Source organism: Urocampus carinirostris, chromosome 2 (genome assembly GCF_059441175.1).
Source record: "Urocampus carinirostris isolate Australia breed hairy pipefish chromosome 2, RoL_Ucar_1.0, whole genome shotgun sequence".
Lineage (NCBI taxonomy): Eukaryota > Metazoa > Chordata > Actinopteri > Syngnathiformes > Syngnathidae > Urocampus > Urocampus carinirostris.
In genome coordinates this window covers 48,721,886-48,744,587 of record NC_142350.1, presented here as the reverse complement: position 1 = coordinate 48,744,587, position 22,702 = coordinate 48,721,886, and the positions used below count along the sequence as shown (strand labels likewise).

The 22,702-nt window shown below is 37.2% G+C and overlaps 2 protein-coding genes across 9 annotated transcripts in view; one reads left to right on the top strand and one right to left on the bottom strand.

Moving 5' to 3' along the window:
• Positions 1-22,702, top strand: part of casp2 (caspase 2, apoptosis-related cysteine peptidase) — a 61,085-nt gene that overhangs the window by 22,036 nt on the left and 16,347 nt on the right. For 2 of the 8 annotated variants that reach the window (XM_088326889.1, XM_088326881.1), the window contains exons 1-6: positions 5,591-5,728; positions 8,960-9,117; positions 11,516-11,612; positions 14,492-14,560; positions 20,273-20,420; positions 22,405-22,569. In XM_088326889.1, the coding sequence (XP_088183015.1) occupies positions 20,277-20,420; positions 22,405-22,569 (309 nt within the window). In that variant the 5' untranslated portion in view covers positions 5,591-5,728; positions 8,960-9,117; positions 11,516-11,612; positions 14,492-14,560; positions 20,273-20,276. Of the gene's footprint in view, positions 1-5,590; positions 5,729-8,959; positions 9,118-11,304; positions 11,434-11,515; positions 11,613-14,491; positions 14,561-19,826; positions 19,965-20,272; positions 20,421-22,404; positions 22,570-22,702 lie in introns of those variants that run through there. The other 6 variants (XM_088326882.1, XM_088326886.1, XM_088326887.1 and 3 more) reach the window with 6 other exon arrangements.
• Positions 648-16,906, bottom strand: rap1gapl (RAP1 GTPase activating protein-like). Its single transcript, XM_088326880.1, has 18 exons — positions 16,534-16,906; positions 14,650-14,676; positions 14,443-14,554; positions 14,320-14,367; positions 12,536-12,733; positions 11,470-11,567; positions 11,296-11,374; positions 11,141-11,194; positions 10,973-11,056; positions 9,160-9,260; positions 8,970-9,099; positions 6,767-6,934; positions 3,689-3,760; positions 3,481-3,567; positions 3,245-3,400; positions 1,878-1,961; positions 966-985; positions 648-899 (listed from the first exon to the last, which is right to left on the bottom strand). The coding sequence occupies exons 1-18, from the start codon at positions 16,602-16,604 to the stop codon at positions 842-844; spliced, it is 1,647 nt and encodes a 548-aa protein (XP_088183006.1). The 5' UTR covers positions 16,605-16,906; the 3' UTR covers positions 648-841.

The window sequence follows — 22,702 nt, the reverse complement described above, 5'->3', positions numbered from 1 at the left end:
TGGCCGCGGGCCAGTAAAAATGTGATCACGGGCCATAACTGGGTCGGACTGCCTGGCCTAGAAAATACAGTTGGTGAAGCTCACAATTTGCCAACATTAAAGAATTTGAGTACATTAGTAAAATCAAATTACTAACTAACCAACTAACCAAATAAATAGTACAATAGGTTGGTCGGGAAGATAGGTGTTTTTTTAACAGTTTGTGGACTGAAAATATGCCTGCATTTTTTACCAAGTAGTACATTTTTAATTGTCCATAGAAACTTTTTACTGGCTTTAAAAAAAATGATTTGACAGGAGCATAGTTTTTCAAACAGTTAAAACGATGAAAATAAAATGAAGTCAAATGAGTGTAGAAAAAAAACGTTTTCTTCCTCATCTTACTTGTACGATATTTTAACAAGGCAATGTCGTACGTTTCCAAAAGGTTTTATATGTTGTATAAACAACTATATCTTGTACTTCTTCAGACAGATGTCAAGTTTATGGAACTCATTTTTGTGAATTTATTGGCATACGATCTCAATGCATTGTTTTGAACTGTTGCAGTTTTCACCATCCGGAGAAGGAATTCATTCCTCATGTGCTTTTCACCATATACTTTATACAAACAAAGGAAACTTTTTTTATTCATGACTCACCCCGTCTTCAAACATTCACAGTTTTTTTATTCACCGTACCTGTCACAGAAATATAATTTGTACTCTCTAAGGTAATATACAGTATAGAACTTCTATTGCTGCATGATAATTACATCAGCCGCAATGATACTTTTTGTTTATTTACACAGAATAAGAAAAAGACTGTCTTTCTGATAAAAATCTAAACTCTGGTAGTGCTTCTATGTCTCTTCTTGAGGATTCGGACGATCTTTGACTTCAGATGGAGCAATGCAGTCACTGGAATTGATGGCATTTTGTAGTGAATATTGCATTACATGGAAGTAAAATAGGCAAAAGTCTTACCTTTCTGTATCCTTGTCTGTCTGTAAAAGAGATTGGAATATATAATAGTCAACGTTTCCTCGATAAACAGTAGTATGGCATTGTATTACTGACATTTTTCTTTTATTAGGCTCAAAGCTCTCAGTAAATCGCATGGCTGTAACTAATCGTCTATTTTGACCATTAACGAAAATGAAGCGATTCAAGCCAATAAGATTTTCAAGGCTATGATGGACCTTGCAAGTTGAAGGTTAAAAATCAGTTTTATTTTAAATCCACTGTTGACATCTCCTCCCTCATCTGCAGCCACCCGCTACTTCACTTGACCAGCTCAAGTCATCTCACACCCAAGGTAGATCAAATTTAATTTTTGCTTTACATGTATGGTTGGTTATATGTAATGTTATTTAATCTTATGTGTGTAAATTACACATAAGTAGTACTCACTAGATACTATTTCCTTTATTTTAATGTTTTTATCTGTGGTACCAGGGATTTGGCGCTAATTACTATAGGTTTATATTCCCTGCTGTGTGGCACTCTCAATTTCCCATGTCATATCCCGGTGTATGTTGAATTCAGAGGAGTCATCATTCTGTATATACAAATTATGGCTTTGCTGCCATCGTGTGGAATCTTCATAAGAATAGTATAAAATTCGGCCCATCATATTAGTTTTTGAATGGGTTAGTGGGTGGGTGGATCCCTTAACCACTAGGGTCGTAGGGGGACCATTGTGTTTTATTTCTGATTTGAAATTTTTACAAAGTATAAACAACATGCAAATAATTGAACTGTGTCTGTAGAATACCAATAGTTCTTCAAATTTGTGTAATAAAGATCACCTAAAAAGGTACTTTGGTCATTAGTTTGACCAATTATAGAAAATTATGTGATTAACATGCTAAGTTCTGAATGTATTGAGTCCATTACCTTTAATTTCTGTGGTGTGATGCCACTGATCTTCCTGGGGACCCCGAGGTTCTCGAAAGAATGACTGCGAACTCTGATGGCCCTCTGAAAGAAAGAAAAAAGTGCAAAAACAGTTGACATGTCATTTTCTGTACTTAATTTATGTTCATGTTCTGCATTTTGGTGCTTTCAGTGAAATCAAAGTCTTAAAAGTTAGGTCAGGATGAGTTATTGGGAGTATATAAGGGCAATTGTTATTGTTTTAGTGGCAGGTGGTTGTGGTATCTTACTTTTATGTTTTGTTCAGTTTGAGCTATTTCGTATTCCAATATTCCCTGCATTGTATTCCCTTCATATTTTGTTCAGTAGGGGCTAGTTCGTTACTGTGTGGACATCCTTTCATGTTTTGTTCTTTAAGTGTTTCTTACTGTTCAAACATATCCTTCAATTTGTATAATTGTTATTAATTCATCTCTTTCATGTTTTTGTTCAGTTAGATCTAGTTCGTGTTCTTATCTTATATTTCATGGTCTTGTCACATCACTCTCATTGATGTACTGTCCATGTCTGGGAATGTTTTTAATGTTGTCTCACTTTTATGTTTTTTTCTGTTAGAGTTGGTTATTGTTGAAATTTAAAGTTAAGTTGAAATTATTTTATCCACACATAAGTATGCTCCCTGTGTCTATAGTACCAGTTGGTGTTCCAACTTATTCCTGCATCCCTTTCCTTTCTTGTTCTGCTCTTTTAGAGCTGGATATTGTCTCTAGTTTCATCTCATCTCATCTCATCAGCTTCACCGCTTATCCTCAGTAGGGTCGCGGGGGTGCTGGAGCCCATCCCAGCAATCATCGGGCAGTGGGCAGGGGACACCCTGAACTGGTTGCCAGCCAATCGCAGGGCACACAGGGACAGACAACTCACTCGCTCAGTCACACCTAGGGACAATTCGGACCGGCCAATTCACCTGAAATGCATGTCTTTGGAATGTGGGAGTAAACCGGAGTGCCCGGAGGAAACCCACGCAAGCACGGGGAGAACATACAAACTCCGCACAGTAAGGCCAGGAGCTGGATTTGAACCCACGCAGGAGGTTCCCATGACCTCAGAACTATGCCGCACACGCGCTAACCACTGCGCCGCCGTGCTGCCCTTGTCTCTAGTTTGTGTACCTAAATTACGTACGTGAATTGGTCTTGTTGTAAGTTCACTGTCATCGTCTGTCATTCATTGTTCTGTTTCTGTATCCTATAGATTCCTTTTCTGTAAATACCGGTAATCGTTTTCTAAAATCTTATTCTGCGTTCACATTCATGGGATCCGCTTTTCAGTATAACCCCGAACTTTACAGCGTATAATTGAATCAAACAAAAAGTGTACATTCTGACCTTAAAGTTCTCAATGAAGCCCCCGCTGCCTTCGGATGCTCCCCTGACACTTTCAGCAGCAGGTAGAGAGGAGGCTGATGGATCTCCCAGCATGCATTGTGAACGCGTGGAGAGTTCTGCCCGCAGACTCTCGAGAAGCGATGAACGGGTGCGTAGCTTTATTTGATTCAATTTTTAGGAGAGAAGAGAAGAAGTCTCAACCCAATGGACGTTGCGAACTTGAGCATCTGCTGTACCTCAAGTCGGCTGAACTGTTGCGCTTTATAGCAGGAAATCTCTGCGTTGATAAGCTTGGTCAAGAGGAATTCTCTCAGCAGGGCGTGCTTAAGGCAAAAAATATATACTTTTAAGCACCTTACTTTGTACATTTGATGCAGAAATTAACAAGTGTGCAGCTTAAAGAACTGCAATTGAAGATCATTAGTTTTTCTCGGTTCTTCTCACGTCTGTGAAGACTGGAGGATCTGGAAGAACTGGACCAAATGGGGGTACATCGTCTCTGGCTGTGACAGATACCTATAATATGTACAAAACTTCTGTAAGTGATGTCAATTTCACAACCTCACATTTACTGAGCCCGAAAGTTGCAAACCGAATTATGATTTTCCAATAGAATCGAAGCGTCTTCACGCTGAACCGATTTCAGTTTATTATCTCCTCTTGGTATGATCTCCAACACACTGCGCACACTAAAACAACTAGTAATTGAAATTTATTATATTGTCTCGGTATCCTCTTTGACGTAATGCAGAGATAAAACTAGATACGTCAGCACACTGTTGCGGCATGCTAACTAGCGTGCTTACGAGGTGGCCATATTGGTCAGGTCAACGTCCCCGTTGACAAAATGTATGTACATTGTAAAGAAATCATAACTTGCTCATTTTTTCATCGATTTTTTATCGATTTTCATGTGGTTAACTTTTAGGTCAATGTCAAAACGAGCTGTTATTACAATAAATTAATCATAAAATATAAAAGCGGGAAAGGGCTTTTATTTATATAAAAAACAAACAATTTATTAAAACAATCATTAATGATATTTAATACAAGTTACAAAATAATGCATTAGAAGTCATATCGGGAATGAAAAATCCATGCCGACCTGACCCGGGCCACCGGTAAAAAAGCCCAAACTAGCCTGAGCCAGACCGATTAACTTGATCTGAGGGACCGAACCCCAAGTAAACACAAAGCTTCCCTTCGGCACTTTGGCCGGTGTACGCCCGGAGCGGTAGTGCGGCGCCGAAGTGCAGCGCTCAAGTGCGTTGAACAGCGTGCATACTGTGCAGATCCTCCACACACACAAAAAATCAGCGAGAGAGAAGCCTAGCCAAAGATCTTACCTCCAAACTGCATTGGAATTTTAACACTTTGTATGAAACTCATTAAAAACACAAATTTAGAATTTTAAATAGTTTTGAGGGGATATTTTAAGACTTTTTTTTAAAACTTGGGTCACAGTGTTTTATTTTCGTTTTTCAAATCGTGCTAAATGAATTACCCTAGAAATACACACATAACCATATACATAACCACTCGCCAGTCTAGGGTAAAGAAACACATTTTGTACGCATACCTATACTGTATTCAGAAAATAAAAATACACAAAGTTGAAGGAAGCTACTGAATCCCTAATGCCCCAAAAAGCAGGTCGGCGCCTTGCATGGCTGCATGGCCACTATTAGTGTGTGAGTGTGTGTGTGAATGGGTAAGTGTGAAGCACATTGTAAAGCGCTTTGGGAGGTCTTCATTGACTTGAAAAGCGCCCTATAAATGCATACCATTTACCATTTAGTTTTTATTTCTACTGATGTGACTATATACAGTTTGGTCACATGCCACACGGAGGGTTAAAACTATAAAACGGTTCTTGAAACCCTGAATGGAGAACGTTTTACAAGATTTATTTCTTGTATTTCCGCCTTATAAATCAAGGGAAGTGAGTCAGGCGATGTGGCGCAGCCTTAATTATAAAAGCATTGAAACAATGTAAGCAACCAAGAGGAGCTGGTGGTTGTTAATGGAAAGCCAAGTAGCTACTGTAGCTCGCAACAATATAAAAACATGAAAAAGAAGAGCCAAAAAAATGTCTATCAATGTACCAGCTTTTCGGGAATGTATTGTACGGCGTTGAGTGCATCTGTAGGCAGGACAATGAGCCGGAATTCTCTTTTTGTCTTTTTTTGTTTTCGCTCCGTTCACATGTACTAGAAGATTCCGATAGTTTGACCCGACTAGCTTAGGCTCGCTGTAGGCTCAATGGAGCATGTCCTAGCTGTAATACACGCGGCTGTCTATTTAGCCATGTGACTAAATGATCCAATAAGAACAGCGGGCATGCGGAAGTGGGCGATAATGGAAAAAGGTACTTAATTGGAGGTGACGCGAAACGCGGTTTCATTTAAAATGTTAAGTATTTCTTTCATTTTTTTGTTTTTATTTTTACGTGACAGCTTTACAATTTCAACCCTGGAGCATAAAGTAAGTGATTCAATTTATAAGAGTGGGGGTGGACATGTTTAGAGCCAGTGTTCGTGTACTTTTGATTGAAATAAGTGCCAATGGCTCAGTAAATTACAAAGTAGATAAAAATAAAAGTGCCACAATATGCATATTATTTTAGGGGGAAAGTAGACTAAATAAATAAATCATGTTTGAGTATATTTAGAACGCAGTCATTAAGCTTAATAGGAATGTCGAGTACCGTACTAATAATTGACCTAAATTTTGGGATGGACTAGTACCGATACCAGATATCGATCTCACTGCCGATCCAGCCGTCAATTAGGGTATCCGATACCCGGTAGCCGATACCAGAGTGCTTTTAAATGCCCACCAAACAAATATGAATCTGATGTTAAAGGAAACGTAAATAATCTAAAAATAAATGCAATATTAAGCAAAACAATTTTTTACCACTACTACTACTAATGATAATATACATTTTATTTAGAAGCGCCATTCAGGACACCCAAGGTTTTTTGCACACAAAATGGAGAACAGTGATGAAACAAAATAAAAAGTACATTAAAAAGGGTTTATAACAGATAGGCAAATCTGGAATGGTTGGTATCGGTATGGATTGGGATGTAACGGTGTTTCTTTTTAAAAAATACCAGTCATGTTTTCTATATTTTTCAGTTTGTGGTGTCTATATCGATGACATCAATATCGATGAATTTGAGATTTCGGCATTTGTAATGGTCTCTACACAAATCACAGTATTTATTTTAACACACATGGAGGCTTCCAAGCGTGATGTGACCTTTGAGCGGCGGCCATATTTGATTACAAAAGCAAAAATGAAAGAAGATGCAAATACTATTTGGTCTGCGTACTGTACCTTCAACTTTTCCTTGTATCTAGACTTCGAAACCCGCGTCTAAACTCCTTAAGTACCCTTCAAAAGTCTTGTGACCCTCAGGAGAATTTTCAGTGCTCACATCTCACTCAAATATTTACAGTCGACCTTACGAAAGAGAAAACAAGAAGGAAGAAATAAACGAATAAAAACAAGACCTTATACGAGGGTTGTCCAGTGTCATCGATCATCTCACTGTGAATCCTCCGAACTACGATGAAACAGTGTAGAAAATGCGACTTAATGGCGTCGGCTAAGAAAGGAGTTGAACCTTCCTGGTAGACCAACGCCACAATGTCGTTTCCGATGTGTCTCTTTCTTTGCAGCTGGAGAAGATCATGGACCCATTTGTTAAAATGTTTGATTTATTTACTTGGGAAGAAAAGACAGGTACAGTAGACCCCCCGCGATACAGCAACCCTACCTTACGACGTTTTAGATTTACAGTGTGGAATATGATGCTTTTTTGGCCTCTCTTAACAGCATTTCTCCCACTATGCGACATCAACGACAAATTATTTCACGTGCCCCAACATGTAAAAAATGATGTCTTTAAGATCCCTGTCTGCAATTGGTCAACGTAATATAATATGCTGGTCTGCTGTTGGTTTGTGTCACGGCATTATTAACTACCTGAACTACCTCCCATTATGCCCCTCTTTTCATTCAGTTCAGAATCTTGTGTCCTTTGTAAACACTTGGCAAGTCGCCGATACAATATTCCATCTTTTTGTTCTGCATTTATTCACTAAGGGCCCCAAGACTTGCAATGATGCTAAAGGGAGAAGCAAAAAGATAACTATGTACACAAAGCTTGCTGTTATCAAGAAATACAGATATGGCTAAATTGTTTGGACATAACCAATAAACGGTCAGGCCTATTTTTGAAAATGAGGCGAACAGAGCCAGGAAATCTTCTAACACCTTGACAATCCTCGCAAGTGGAAGTTTGTAATCAGTTTCATTTTAAATTCACCATCTCATCCCCCTTTTGCATTCACCCGCTATTCCACTTAACCAGCTTAAGTCATGTCACAACAAAGGTAAATACAATCAAATTTTTCCTTGACTTTTATATCTATTTATAATGCTACTTAATCAAATGCACATTGATAAGTTTATTGTGTTCGTAATATTGGACACCTGCAAAAGAAGATCACATGGGATGCCAGATCGCTATTTTGACTAGTATACCTCACTGTTGTTCGTTGTTTTGACTAGTATGCACTCTTTACATTATTGTCACTATTGGCCAATAGTCTGGCTGTTCTTTGATTTTTCACACCCTTTAGAGCAGATCTGGTTTCGTAAGCTAGGAGATTTAATTTAAAGAAAGTTCTTAGAAGGAGGCTTTTAGAACAGGTTGGAATTCCTAATCTAAGGTTTTGGCATTGCCATACTCTTCTTGCAAGATCCAAATCCAACAATATCTTCTCTCCTTACTTTGAGTGTCTATTCATGGATCCCTTAATTACCATGGTCATCGGGCACCACTCCCAGTGGTGTGTTTTGGGCTAGTACACCCTGGTGGTGCCCATTCCTCTCTATGCCATTTTTTCAGGGGCTATGGGTTTGCTCCCCCACATGAAACCGATAGTATTGGTTTTCATTGAGACCAGTAGCAGGAGACGCCCCCTGATGGGACTCGGATACAGCGCCTTCATCATCTGGTCACTGTCGTGGTCGGTGTAAAACGTCCCGACATCCTAAATCGCCAGGAGAAAACACGTTTTTTTTCGCAGCTAAGACAGGATTTGAGCCCTTTGAGACTCCTGGTGATTAAGGGCTATACAAATAAACCAGACTTGACTTGACTTAACATTCCTGGTATACCAACGCCACAATGCAGTTTCCGATGTCTTTCTTTGCAGCTGGAGAACATCATGGACCCATTTGTTAAAATGTTTGATTTACTTACTTGAGAAACAAGTAATTTGCCCAAGGCACACCACAGGAAAAGGTGCCCCTACGACCCTAGTGGTTTAGGGATCCATTCAACCAACCATAAATTAATTCAATTTTATTATATTTTATCATTACATAAGTCAGATATTTTTTCAGTCTTGTAATTTTACAGAGAAAATGTATTAACAATGACATGTACTTGTATGCCTTCCCGAAGAGTGCTACTAAACTATCACACGTGTATTGCACATGAGTTGGACTTTTATATTAACGTTGGTATTATTTGTAGTACTGGAGGTTAGGAGCTAAGGGCCATAGGTTTATATCCCCCACTATACAACAATTTCCCTTTGCCAACCCCATCTTAGAATGGATTATTACTGTTTCCTGGAGGTTTACTGTACACAGAACTGGACTCTAAAAACAGTATTTTATGTTTGGAACAGAACAGCGAACCTGTTGCGGGTCGCTCTCCGTGAAGGGCAATTTTGTGGCCACATGGAACATGACGTCTCTACCGTGAAAGGAAGTGAAGACTGCTTCGCTTCCTGTCTGGCCGTGACATACGTCCAGACCTCCTCTGAACCTAGGGACAAAAAATCAGGTGAGATGTTGCACTACGCTGTTCTTTTAGAAGTGTGCTCACCTGGTGAAGCCCTGGAGTTGAACCGTGTCCCCTAAAATAGACAAAAACTCGATAAACTCCTCGCTTTCCCCATCGTTACCGAGTATGTCCTCCTCTGTGAGCTGGTGAAAGAGTTGCATAGTAGATTTTTCTGTAATTCGTGGAATTGAAAGGTTCTATTATTGCATAGTTATTACAATCATACTGTGCAGTGGTGAGGGAAATTTCAGATTTTTGGATGCATCACGATTCTGATGCAATCGAATCTGAATCGATTAAAAAATGTTGTTCATGGCCATCATGACTTTTCTAGTACATTTGGTATTTTATGGTTTTGCCGTCATGGCCCTCCGAATATTCTATTAATGTAAGAGTACATGTCCTGGGGCGTCTTTCATGTATGGTTCAGTTAGTCAGTTATGGTGAAGTCATATCCATAATTTCCTTTCTTTCGGGTTTTTTTGTTCAGTTAGATCGAGTTAGTGTGCCTGCATTATATTTTGTGGTCTCGCCGTTATTGGCACTCCTGTTATTGTTCTATCAACCGAAGAGTATATGTCTTTTGTCGTCTTTCTTTCATATTTTGTTCACTTACAGCCTGTTAGTCTGCATCTTCGTTCACTGACTTGTTGTCTTGGCACTTTCATTGTTGTTCTGTACACGTGTGAGTCTTTTTCACAATAGTCAATAAAGCCATCTAAAATTAACAATAACCACAATGAATCATAGCATAATAGTTCCGTAGCGTCCCAACATATTTTGCATTGTCTTTCGTGTTTTTGTTTAGTTAGTGTTCCAATGTACCCTGTGGTGTCATTCATGTTTTGTCCAGTTAGAGCTAGTAAGTGTTCCAAAATATACTGCATTGTTTTTATTTCACGCTTATTCAGTTAGAGCTGGATGGTACTACAACATAACCGGCATTCTCTTCATGGGTTTTTCAGTTACACCTAGTCAGTGTGCCTGTGTTGTCATTCACAGTCTTGTTGGGGTGGCAGTCTCATCGTTCTGTCCACGTGTGAAAGTGTTTCGTGTGTCCTCTTATTTTCATTGGGGGTTAGGTTAAAACTAGTTAGTGTTTCAACATATTCTGAATTTAATTATTATTTTCATGTTTTAATCTAGTTTTTCTGCATTATATTTCACTGTCTTTTTGTCATGGCACCCGTTGTTCTGTCCACATGTAGGAGTGTTTCTTGTGTGTTCTATTTCATGTTTTGTTCTGTTAGAGCTGGATAGTTTTGGGACATAATGTAGTTGTTTTATCCATGTGTGAGTAGGTTCCCAGCATTACCAGGTTCCCAAGCCTGTGTTAGAATACTGTAACTTTGATGTCTTTTGAATTCTGAAGATCCTAGTAAACTTCATTGTTTTGTTTCTTTTCACTAGACAATGCAAATTCCTTGTCTGTAAATAAATGCTTCTCTAGAGTTTTACTTTGTGTCTACATTTATGGGATCCACTTCTGTAGGCCATGCCGGAACCGGACAAAAACTAACCATCCATCCATTTTCTGCACAGCTTATCCTATTTAGGGTAGTGCTTCTTAATTATTTTCTGTTGCGCCCTCTCCTCGGAAGAAGAAATCCTCTCGCGTCACCCCAAGCTTAATACTCATGGGGTCTACTCTATTTCAGGTCAACACCTTATACTCAATGCTCTTACTCTGTGCTATATGCCATAGGGAGGCAAAATGTAAACTCTGTCAAGAGAGTGAGAGTGCACCCCTAGTGTATGGGAGATGCAATTTCACTTGGGTGTGTTAAAAGAAGTTTTAAAGAATGCTTCAATAAACATTTCCCAAATAGTTACATCACCCTAATACTATTCTTACCTGATTTTCCTTCTGGTACAACACACCAAACTTGAAATTGGAAGACACTCTGTGCTCATCAAATGCTTTTATTAGTATCGGAGCCTTGAAAAAGAACCAGAGAAAATTGTCAGTCAGAACAAAATAAATTCGATATTTTCCTCCCTATTCCTCATTTGAAAGAAATACCTTGAGGTAGCTGACTGCGTCGAACTTTGGAACGGTCACTCTGTCACACAGAGTCTGGAAATTATAATTGTATTACTTTTTTCTTGCATGAGGCCCTATTTCTTCTGAATATTTGTACATGTTTTCCCCCAAATATAATTTAAAAAGCGGTATACCTTTGCCAGTTCGACTGCTGATGGAATACCGGGAAAAAGCGACTGGGAGAAAACTCCGTGCAGTGAACATTCTTTCATTCTGAGAGATTAAAAACAAAAAGTCACTGACTCAGGTTAAACACTTGTGGTGGTAAATAGGTACATTCCTAATTTAAAACATTAACATTTTTTCACCTCAGTATGACTCTCATCCTATTTTCTTCTTCCTCCAAACACACAGACAGAACCAAAGGCCCTAATGCTTGATCCACTGCCGTGAACGAATGGTGATACTGCCAAGTACCCCCCAAAAAAATCAGTATTCATCCGTCAGCAAGGTTGGTAAATAGTAGGGATGCACAACGTTTATCGGGCTGATAGTTATCAAAACGATAACGTCCAATTATGACATCGTTATCGGCGCAGTACAAAAAAAGGCCAGGTAATTAGTCACAAAACACAGAATTTTTTTTAATGGTTTTTCCATTTTTACAAACAAAAGTTGTAATTACTATTTTTTTTTTTTTTGCATTTTTGCAATAAGATTTTTAAAATTCTGTAAACGCTCAAAACTAAAAACATTTTTTTCTCTATAAAAATGTATCACCATCTTTTGAAAAATTGTATTTTTGGCTTTTTTGGTACGTTGAAAATGATGATAACGTTGCAAAAAACAAGATACTGTTATTTTAGATGACAGTGGTGTTAATTGCATCTGTGGAGATAAGTGATACTTTTATTCTAATTTGGACATCTGCAAGGAAGATTGCGTGGATACCAGTTAGTTGTTTTGACTATTATACTTCAATGATGTCCGTTTTTTTGACCATTATGCACTGTTTATATCATTGTCACCATCGGGCAGTAATGTTGCTGTTCTTTGATTACCACACCTTTTAGAGCAGATCTGCTTTTTGTAACCCATGACATTTAATAAAAAGAAAGAGCTTAGGGGAAGGCTTTTGGAACAGGTTGGAATTTGGAATTGTGTGGCCTTATTTGTGCAATCCTCTCCTATTCTCCTTGCAGGCTTAAAACTCACTGATGTCTTATTTTGAGTGTCTACTAAACTATAAACTTATCAGCAATTAGAAAATGTATGATATATTTATACATCGTGAGTTTTTATTTTTGTAATTTAAAATGTATGTAGATAATTCATACTGTATTCTAATAATTAACAGTTTTCAAGTCATTTGGCAAATTAAACGATTCACTTTTGCAACTCAAAAAAAAAAGAATACATTTGCAGCCGACTAACCCGATATCGAAAGTGCTCATTGTAGATTTTGGCTTCTCTGTCCCTTTCCATGAGTTCGTAGCTGTCCTCTTGTGGGCTCGCATGGGGGGAGGTGGGGCTTACATTGGCCACCCTTTCCAAAGGGGGGTCCACCCAATAGCCCCCCAGCTTGGATGGGAGGATGATTGGTAGCTCCCCATTTAGTGTCAAAAGCTGAGACTGAAACGGATGATAATGATGGGGTTGTCAGTCTTTAATGAGGAATATATACACCGTTAATTTTGGACTACAAGCCGCTACGTTTTTTTCTCTATTTTAAACACTGCCCCTTGCTATATGATGTGATTTCTTCTTCTTTTTTTCACGCGGCGGAGGGTGTCAAGGGCCTATCACCCCAGCAACAGTGCCCCACATAGACACAGGGGGTTGCCAAGCAGCTGGCTTACAACTGGTGCGGACCATGAAATTCCAAGTCTTTAATTTAAAAAGTATTGTGATAGTACAAGGCGGGTGATGACGCAATGTTATCTTAGTTCTGAATGTCATCGTGAAGAAATTCAATGAAGCACGGGTAAATAGCTGGAGTAACTTTAACTCCCTTCCATAGCCAAATACCTCGTCATCGAATTAGTGACGTGCATAAGTGGATGAACAAGATTACTACTGTTCCTATGGACGAAAATTGACATCTCTACAGAATCAGCGGGGAAATGTCTACGAAAAGTAACACATTGCGCCTCGATTATGACACTTGGTTTGAGACTGTTTCTGCAGCGGTCAATTGTAATCAACTGACACAGCAATCAACATTTATGAAACAGGCATTGACATACGCAGGTTTGCGACAAAAATCTTCTGAAAGCAGAGGAATAACAACAGCCTGTGGACATGAAGAGCCATGAGACTGAGCTTAAGCCTTCCCGTCCCTTACGCACATGACAGTGATAGGGAGGAGTATTGCAACTACTACATAAAAAAATAACTACATGCCTACAGTTGTTACTAAATAAGGACGGGTACACTAAAATTATCGGGCTGACAGTTATCAGATTGGTCACACTTTAATATGCCATCACAGTTTCGGCCTGGTAGGAAAATTTTACCCGGTAATTAGTCACATTCTGTCACACTAAAATATTCAATCAGCCGAGACTACTTGTTAGAAAGATTCCAGGCATTTGTGTAAAATTATTTTTGTTGCACTCTTGGGGCGATATTAGCTCAGGAGGTAGAGCGCTCGTTTTGAGATCAAGAAGTTGCAGGTTCGATTCCCAGCTGCTCTGTGTTATATGTCGAAATGTCTTTGGGCGAGACACTGAATCCCTAATGCCCCCGATAGCAGGTAGATGCCTTTCATGTCTGACGCTGCTATCGGTTAGTTCGTGTGTAAAAGGGAAAAGTGTGAAGCACATTGTAAAGCACTTTGTGAGGTCTTCATTGACTTGAAAAGCGCCTTATAAATTCCATTTACATTTGCACTCTTGTGTATATGTTTACGCCAATTTAATTCATATTGACCGCTGCGCTAGTTGATTGAGATTGACAGCTGTGGACACAGTACACAAACGAGTATCTTAATTGCGGCACAATGTTTTACTTTCCTGTACTAGACATTTCCCCGCTGATTTTTTTTATTAAAATGTAAAAAATGGACGTGAAAGAGTTTATATTTTTGGCTGTTCAAACCTGCCGTAAACAATCCGGTAAGTTGAATTTCTTCTCTAAATTTGCCCATGTGGCTTTTAGTCAGGTGTGCTTTGTAGTTCTGAATTAACGATATATATTTTTTAAATGATGGGACAAACCTTTAAAGGTAGCGGAAATTCACATCGTTGCTCATCGAGTCGGCTTCCCTGATGGTGCAAAAAGCAACAGATGACGACATCACTCTTGAACTCGACCTTTTTTGCTTCATCACAATAACATACCTGAAGTTTTTCAATGATTTCAAACAATTCTGTTTCCTTGCTAACAAAGATGATCGGCTTGCCTTCTTCCTCCGGAGACTTCAAGATGTTCTCCGTGTCGACTTCTTCCGCTCTGCAGGTGCAAAAAAAATTCCTTGCTCATTCTTGTTTTGTTTTATTGTAAAGTCCGGTCAAAAGTGCGTCAGTAAAAGAGAAATAAAAGCGTACCTTATCTCATCCCCGGATATGCCAAGGCTGTTAACGAGAAGGATCACATAGAAAAATGTCAATTTGCATCTTTGTTATTAACTTATTCACTGCTACTGACGGCTATTGACGTCAAAGATGCATTTTAAGTACACTGCAAAAAAGTTAAGTAAATCAGTAAACTCAACTTTCCAAATAACGTGTTTGTTTCGATCACAGATACAATTATTATTGTTTTTTGTTTGATTCCATTATTATCATTACTACTAGAGAATTTGTTACTTATTGTTTTTGTTGCTTTCCTGAAAATATTCTAATAAATCAAAACTTAAAATATCGAATATTTTCAAATAAACTGAGTTGAATACATTTTAAACTGAAAATAAAATTCAAATGTTTAAAAATACATGCATTCGATTAACTTAAATATTTAAACTAAGACACATGTTTTTTCAAACCCAATGTTATGAATTATACTGCATATTTTACTCATTGTTTCACAAACAATATATAAAATGTGAAGGTAAATCTAAAATATGAGTTACTTTAAAATATTATACATTTATTACTTTAAATATTTAAACTAAGACAGTTATTTTGTTCCAATTGAATGTTGTTATTATTGACTTATCATTTTTTGTTTCACAAGAAAATTGTAAAAAATTATAACGTAAAAATTAAAATCATAAAACAATACAAACTCAATAAAGGAAATGGCATTCAATTAATTAAAATACTTAAAATGAGCAAAACTAAGATACAGTTATCATTTTGTTCAACCATTTTTTATTTATTTTTATTTGTTTTTACTCATTATTTTCACAAATATTTCAAAAATTAAAATAGAATAAATTATTTCAATACTTTTTAGAAATCTGAAAGTTAAATAAAAAAGATACAAATTGAAATTAAAAGATTTGAATTTAAATATTTAAAATGAAAAAAATAAAATATTGGATTATATGATTATTATTATCATTCATAAATCATATTTTATTATGTTTTCCTGGTGTTACACAAAATTATTATAATTCTAAGAATAAAATCACGGACATTTTTGGATAAAATGAAAATCAATTTGGGCGTTAAAAACCCCACAAAAGTAAAAATATTAAAAATTAAATCTCAAGTATAAATAAAAATTGAAACATTTATTTAATACATTCAAATATTTAAATTGAGCAAAACAAATAACTTTTTTTCATCTAAATTATTATCATGAATGATTGTGTTGTAAATTATTGTTTCAAATAATTTTGAAAGTTTAAAGTAGAAAAATCAAATGTCATACAAATCAAAATAAGAAATGAAGACCGATTCATTCCAACATTTAAAATAAGCAAAACAAAGATAACTAAGATTTTGTCCAGTACATTATTATTGTTGTTATTATTTCTATTGTATATTCTACTACTTGTTTTTTTTTTATTTATTGTTTAACAAATATATATTAAAATAAATCCAAAAATGATTGTTTTAATGTTTCCAGATAAAATTAAAATCATTTTATTGTGTTTATTGTAAAATAAAAATTACAATGAAATGCAAATTAAAAATAGAAGATTTAAATCGTCAAAATGGGCAAAACCAAGAAATAACTTTTATTCAAATGTAAATATTATTATTTATGCTGCACACTTTGTTTTTTGTTGTTTATTGAAATACATCACAATGTATTTTTTAAAACTTAAAAAAAAAACAATTAAAATATTTCTGAAATAAAAACACATTCAAATACAGAAATAAAAAATTCCAATATTTTAAATTGGCAAAATGATATATGATCTGTCATGAGATTATAATACGAAAATAGAACAAAAACATTATTTTTAACATAAAGTTTTTGCAGTAAGAGCAGGCGGTGAACGAGTTACTGGTAGTCCAAATTTGAATTAGTGCACCCACCTTCCATAAGTCCCAAAAGTGAAACTTCGTTTAGCAGGGAAAAACCCGTCCGCTCTCTTTTCTTCCTCCATGTTTGTACTGTACTTGCACAGTCAATCAGGACTGGCAACGGCGGAATTAATTCACTCAATAATTCTGTCGCTCTCCCTCCATGACCCCCCCGCCACAAGCTTATTTAAAGCATCCGCACGTCACGCATGTAGCATCAACCCCATACGTCAAAATAAACTCATTAAAAAAAAAACATCACAGCACACTAAAACATACTAAACACTTGGGCAGCAATTGCGCGCTTCAAGACTTGTGAATAAATCAAGAAATGACACATGAGACGTTTTGTGGCAGACCTGTTACCCTTTGAGAGTCACTAAAGACCATCAATTATTGACAGCACCCAGTCAGTGTGAGGAGATACGCAGCAGGGGAGGGTGAAATGAGCAACGGTACAACGAGGCGCTCGGTGGCTAGATCGCTCAATATTGCGCACAGCAAACCCGAAAAAGAAACATGACTGCCGTTGCGCTCTGCTAGAAATGAATGTGTTATTTTATTATTTTCGTTTCGAGTGTTTCAACTGATAAATCTGATTGCTAGAGTGGTGTGAAAAGGTATTTGCTCCCTTCCAGAATTCTGTGTTTGTTGCATATTTATCACTCACAAAGTTTTAAGATCACACATAGACAATCCAAGGAAGTACAAAATGCATTTTGAAATGTTGATTCCATTTATTAAGGCACAAATAACTTTAATCTATCTGTCCCTTTAAGAAAAAGTAATTGACCCCTCCTTGTTAAATCACAAAGTAACTGTGACTAACCACAGTTTGGAGAAAGCTGTGTTCAATTCCACAGGCCACACCCAAAATTGATTACAACCACCTTTGTTGAATCGAGAAATCAATTTAATTGAATCTGATAGACAAAGTGAAGTAGGTTACAAAATCTCAAGAACACAATTGACATGCCCCGATCTAAAGAATTTCCAGAAGAAATGAGAAAAAAACGATTTAAATCTCTGTCTGCAAAAGGTCACAAAGCCATTTTCAAGGCTGAAGATCTCCAGCGAACCTCTGTCAGAGCCATTATCCACAAATGGGAAAAACTGAGAACAGTTAAGGTCAGTGAGTGACTCCACTATAAAAATGACACTGACCAAAAATGGCATCCGTGGGAGAGTTCCCAGGCAAAACCCACTGCTGTCACAAAAGAATAGAAGAGCTGTCTCACTACTGCCAAATAAAACATCTTGATCATCTTCAAAACATTTTGGAGAAACATTCTGTGGACTAATATGTCAAAAATTAAACTTTTTGGAAGGTGTGCAGCTAGTTACATCTCTCATAAAATGGCACAGCATTTGACAAAAAGAACATGATGCCAACAGTAAAGCATGGTGGTGGCAGTGTGATGTTCTGGTTCTGCTTTGGTGCCTCAGGATCCGGCCCACTTGCTGTGGTTGACGGAATAACAAATTCTGGTGTTAACCAGAAGATCCTGAAGAAGGTCCGGCTATCAGTTTGTTCCCTCAAACTGAAGCCGAACCTGGATCATGCAACAAGACAATGAACTGAAATTACCTAACACGTACACCTCTGAGTGGCCTTAAGGTTCTAGAGTGGCCAAGTCAAAGTCTGAAATTAAATCAAATTGATATGAAAACCTTCAGTATTGTCGAGAAAACTACCAAGTGAAACAATTTAGCAAAAACTCTATTAGGTTCAGGGGGCAATAAGTGCAATCAACATTTTAAATCTGTATTTGTATGAGTTTTCTCTGTGTGATATTATAATTGATATGGTGATCTGAAACCTTTGTCAGTGATAAATACACAAAAAGCACTTAAATCAGAAAGGAGGCATACTTTTTGAGGCCATTGTATTGGAAATTTCGACAGTTCGTGTACTGCCACGCGTTTAATTCAACTTCTGGGATTCTGACCGGGTATTGGGACCAAGGAAACAAAAGCTAAAGTAAGCAGTTCAGTTGATAAAAAAGATTTAAAACAACAACAACAAAAATATTCTGGGCTTGAGACAGGAAAGAGTCATCCCTAAAAGTGAAACCTCGTTAAAAAATTAAACTCAACCAGGCAAAGTAAAGCATGTCTTTGTGTCTGGGTACCTCCAATAAATACCCAAGAAGTCCCTGGGCAAGACACTGAATCCCTAATGTCCCCAATAAGTAGGTGGGCATGGCTGACTCCCTATTGGTGTGTGAGTGTGTGTGAATGGGTAAGTGTGAAGCACATTGTAAAGTGCTTTGGTAGGTCTTAATTGACTTGAAAAGTGCTATATAAATGCAGACCATTTACCATTGTGGGGTTTCTAATCCCCTCCGGTGGCCAAATGGGGTACTGCATTTCCAGACCACCAACCACTTCAAGCAGCAGAATCCAAACTTCTGTCGGCCTGGCAACACCGAGACATTTTCCTTCTATTCAAAAGCTTAATTTACCTTTTACAGGCGTTTTGAACCAGGTCAAGCCGACAATCTACCAGCTCAAATCACATCACACCACAGATGAATCAAATTTCAATTTTTGTATACATGTATATTTATTTATGATATTTAATTATCAACTTATCTATATACGGAAGTCATATCCCCCCCAGTGAGAGGTGGCTAGAGTCAAGAACACACTCACATTTACAAAATAGTCATTATCTTCACTCTTTCTAACCTGACACTGAAGATTAAGCCCAGAGCACAACAAGCGGTGAGTTGCGGTGCCATGCAACCCTTCATAATCAGAGAAGCCCGCCAGGATACACTGGTTTACCCCTTCCGCATCATAGGTCAATACTAGTCATTCTTGACTATCCTTTGCCATTCACATCTATTCCCGGCACACACTCTTGCATCATATTTAATTATATGCACGTGAATTAGTTATAAGATTTCGCTATTTTAATGTTTTGATGTGGGGTACCAGGAATTCGGAACGCATTGGCTTATTGCATAGGAAACTATCCTCCGTTTTATAGCAATTTCACCTCCACCTCAGATCAATGTCGTATCCCAGGGATCTACTGTACACAATACAATAGTTTTTATGCATGAATCAATTTTTTGCCTTTTAAAAACTTTTTACGAGAAATTTAAAATGGATGTAAAAGTTTGCGTTTCGTTTGGATTATTTTCTCCCGAAAAGAACAACCACGTTCAATGTCCCGCCATACACCAAGGTTAGCGTGACGTCGAGGAAACCACCATTGGTCAGCATTCACGTCCCTCAAGTTGTCCGCACTGTTATTTGTCTAAATAATAAACACCAAGTTATAGCCCCGCCTTCGCTTTGTAGCTACCCGCGGAAGTTGGGCGGTCTGTTTCGGACGTGAGATTTTTAAGAAGGAGAAAAAAAATAATCAAATCGAGCCCCCCTCTTTTATTCATACTATACAAATTTATATTTTGGTGACTGAACATTTGAAGGTAAGAAAAACTTAACTTGCTTCACTCACCGAGTTTGGCTAGCTAGCGCGTTCCGAGTGCTGAGATAGCGATCGACTGTCAGCATGTGTGGTCTGCAGAAATCGAATGCTAACACATCGAATTCTAAACTCTAAACGATTTGAATTCGAATTCAAAGTTGATTTTGTTTTGCGACGTCGAGAGTCAATGTCGATCGTTTTCTACTCTTACCATTGACGTTTGTAAACAAAAGAGTTGACTATGGATTTGGCGTAGTCGCTCATCTTGAAAAATACTACTAGTAATACAATGATTATGTGTTTTAATAGCAAAATGCGCGAGTGTGGCATGCTGGAAAGAGACAGAGTAGCTTTGCGGAGTGCTTCTTTGTGCAAGCAGCTGGTGGTGGATGAATTGCTCATTCAGTTTCTGCAGGAAGACAACATCCTCACAGACAGCATGGCTGAGGGCATCCTGGTATGTTTATTTTGCTTTTAATTGACATGTTTTTACTTGCTATAATACTATTATGACATAAAACAAATGACTGCAAACAGCAACGCTTAAAAACAATAACAGAAAATATTTTAAAAAGACAAATAGGTACCCTTGTGGTAGGCGACAGAGTTGACTTTATTGTCATTTATTACAACCTTGTTCACAACGAGATTAGACGTGACACTCCAGGATAAACATGTAATACACTACTCTAAATAAAAATAATAATAATAATATAACAAAGAATATCACAAATGGGCAATATTTACAAGGCAGTGCTTGTAAACAGGCCTAAGTTGTCAAGTGCATCATAAAATAGTCAGTTACATCGTGCAAAAATTAGGACTACAATATTATGAATATATATATATTTTTTTCTATGAATAATACACTTTTTTTTGTGCTTCTTTAGGGTTGTGATGTCCCCATTGTTATCATTGTTTTACGGCAGGGATGTCAAACTCATTTTGAGTATTATAATCGCTTATAATTAGCTATTATGATCACAGATGGCAAGGGATCTTTTCGCAACATTTATTCACAAACAATGGGGAAAAATATTTGCATATTTGGCATTGGAGGGATCATTTTGTCCATGTTTATAAATAAAAAATGATAACTTATGACAGAAATTTCCTAGAGACTTGCTCTTTTTTTTACATTACTGTACTTTTCGGATTATAAATCAGTTTTTTTTCATTATACCTTGGTGAGACTTGTGTGTGAAAATATTAACACATTATTACGAGGTATATCATTTCACCATTTATTTTCACACTTACTGCAAGAGGGCACTCTAGGTCTGTGTTGATAATTTCAACATTGCTGGTGTTGTGCTAAGCAATACATTTCCCCCTAAAATGCTTCTTATACTCCAGTGCGACTCATAATATTTTTTCCTTCTTAAACATTTATTTTTTGGCTCGTGCGATTTATAATCCCCAAATTACTGTACTCAGAAATTTATAGAAGGCTGAATTAAATCATCCGACCGGCTGGATCTGGCCCAGGACCCAGATGTTCGACATGCCTTTTTTAAGGGACATTCGGTGTCTGCCAAAAGGCAGCAGGTGAGAGGGATATGCCGGAGTATCGCGATCTGGCAGTGTCCTTCAGACTGGGCAGGGAGCAGCAGCCTGTGATTTTCTGTACTGTGTAGATGACTTTCTGTAATCTTTTCCCGTCTTTTGTCTTGCAGATTTTTTTCCCTGATTTATTTTGTAAAGATCACATTAAGATATGTATCTGCTTTTAATTTGGCATACAATTTAGACCTTTTATGTTTAAACTATTATCTTTTTTTCTTTTTTTATATAACACTTCAATAAAATCCCCTTAGAAACAAATAACAAAAACATTTATGATTTTTTTTGCTTGACCTGTACACATTTTAATCACTGTTAATGATTGGTATGAAAAGTATCCAGAATATTATAGATGTCACAGCTCCTAAAATGTAAAAGCATCGTAGATACAACTTATTAATTTGAAATTGGAATGCAACAAATTATATTGTTTGCTGGATGATTTTACCACTTATAAATGTCAGGTCCAACTAAACCTATAATAAGAGAGACAATTAAAGTTTTCTTTGGCTTTGACTTGTATATTTTTCATAGTTATAAATTGTAAATCTTTTCAGGTATGAATTACAATACATTTTAGACCATGTAAAAAAGCCTTTATTCATAATTACTTTTTCGGCGTCCACAGAACAGATTGTGCATTTCCATCAATATGTACATATTTTCTTATGAATTAGCAATGTGAACACTAGTGGAATACATTTTATGAATCATTTTGAACAAGACGTAATATGCAGATGTCTGAACTATGTAACCATCCCAAAAATGCATCTAGAATTGTTTTCCATACCAGTTAGTATTGTCCTCCTTTTTATGGTTTTTTTACAATCAGCTGCTTCATTTTTTAACTCCTTTTACTTTATTGTCAATTTCTTTAGGCTGAGCAAACGTCACATAAACGAAGCTGGCGTCTCTTACTGCTGCTTCCCAAGCGTGGTCCGCGAGCCTTCGGCAGCTTCTGTTCAGCTCTGAGAGAAACCGAGCAGCTGCACTTGTGCGAGCTGCTCACGACATTACAGGGGAAGTACGGCAAAGAAACCCAAGTGAGTTGATGTGTAACACGGCAAACGTTTTCCCAACACACATAAAATAGACACCCGGAATACTACTTTAATCCGTTCTGAAGTGGTGATCGCAAAATAGAATTGCTGTTATAGTGGGTGATTGAAACTTTTT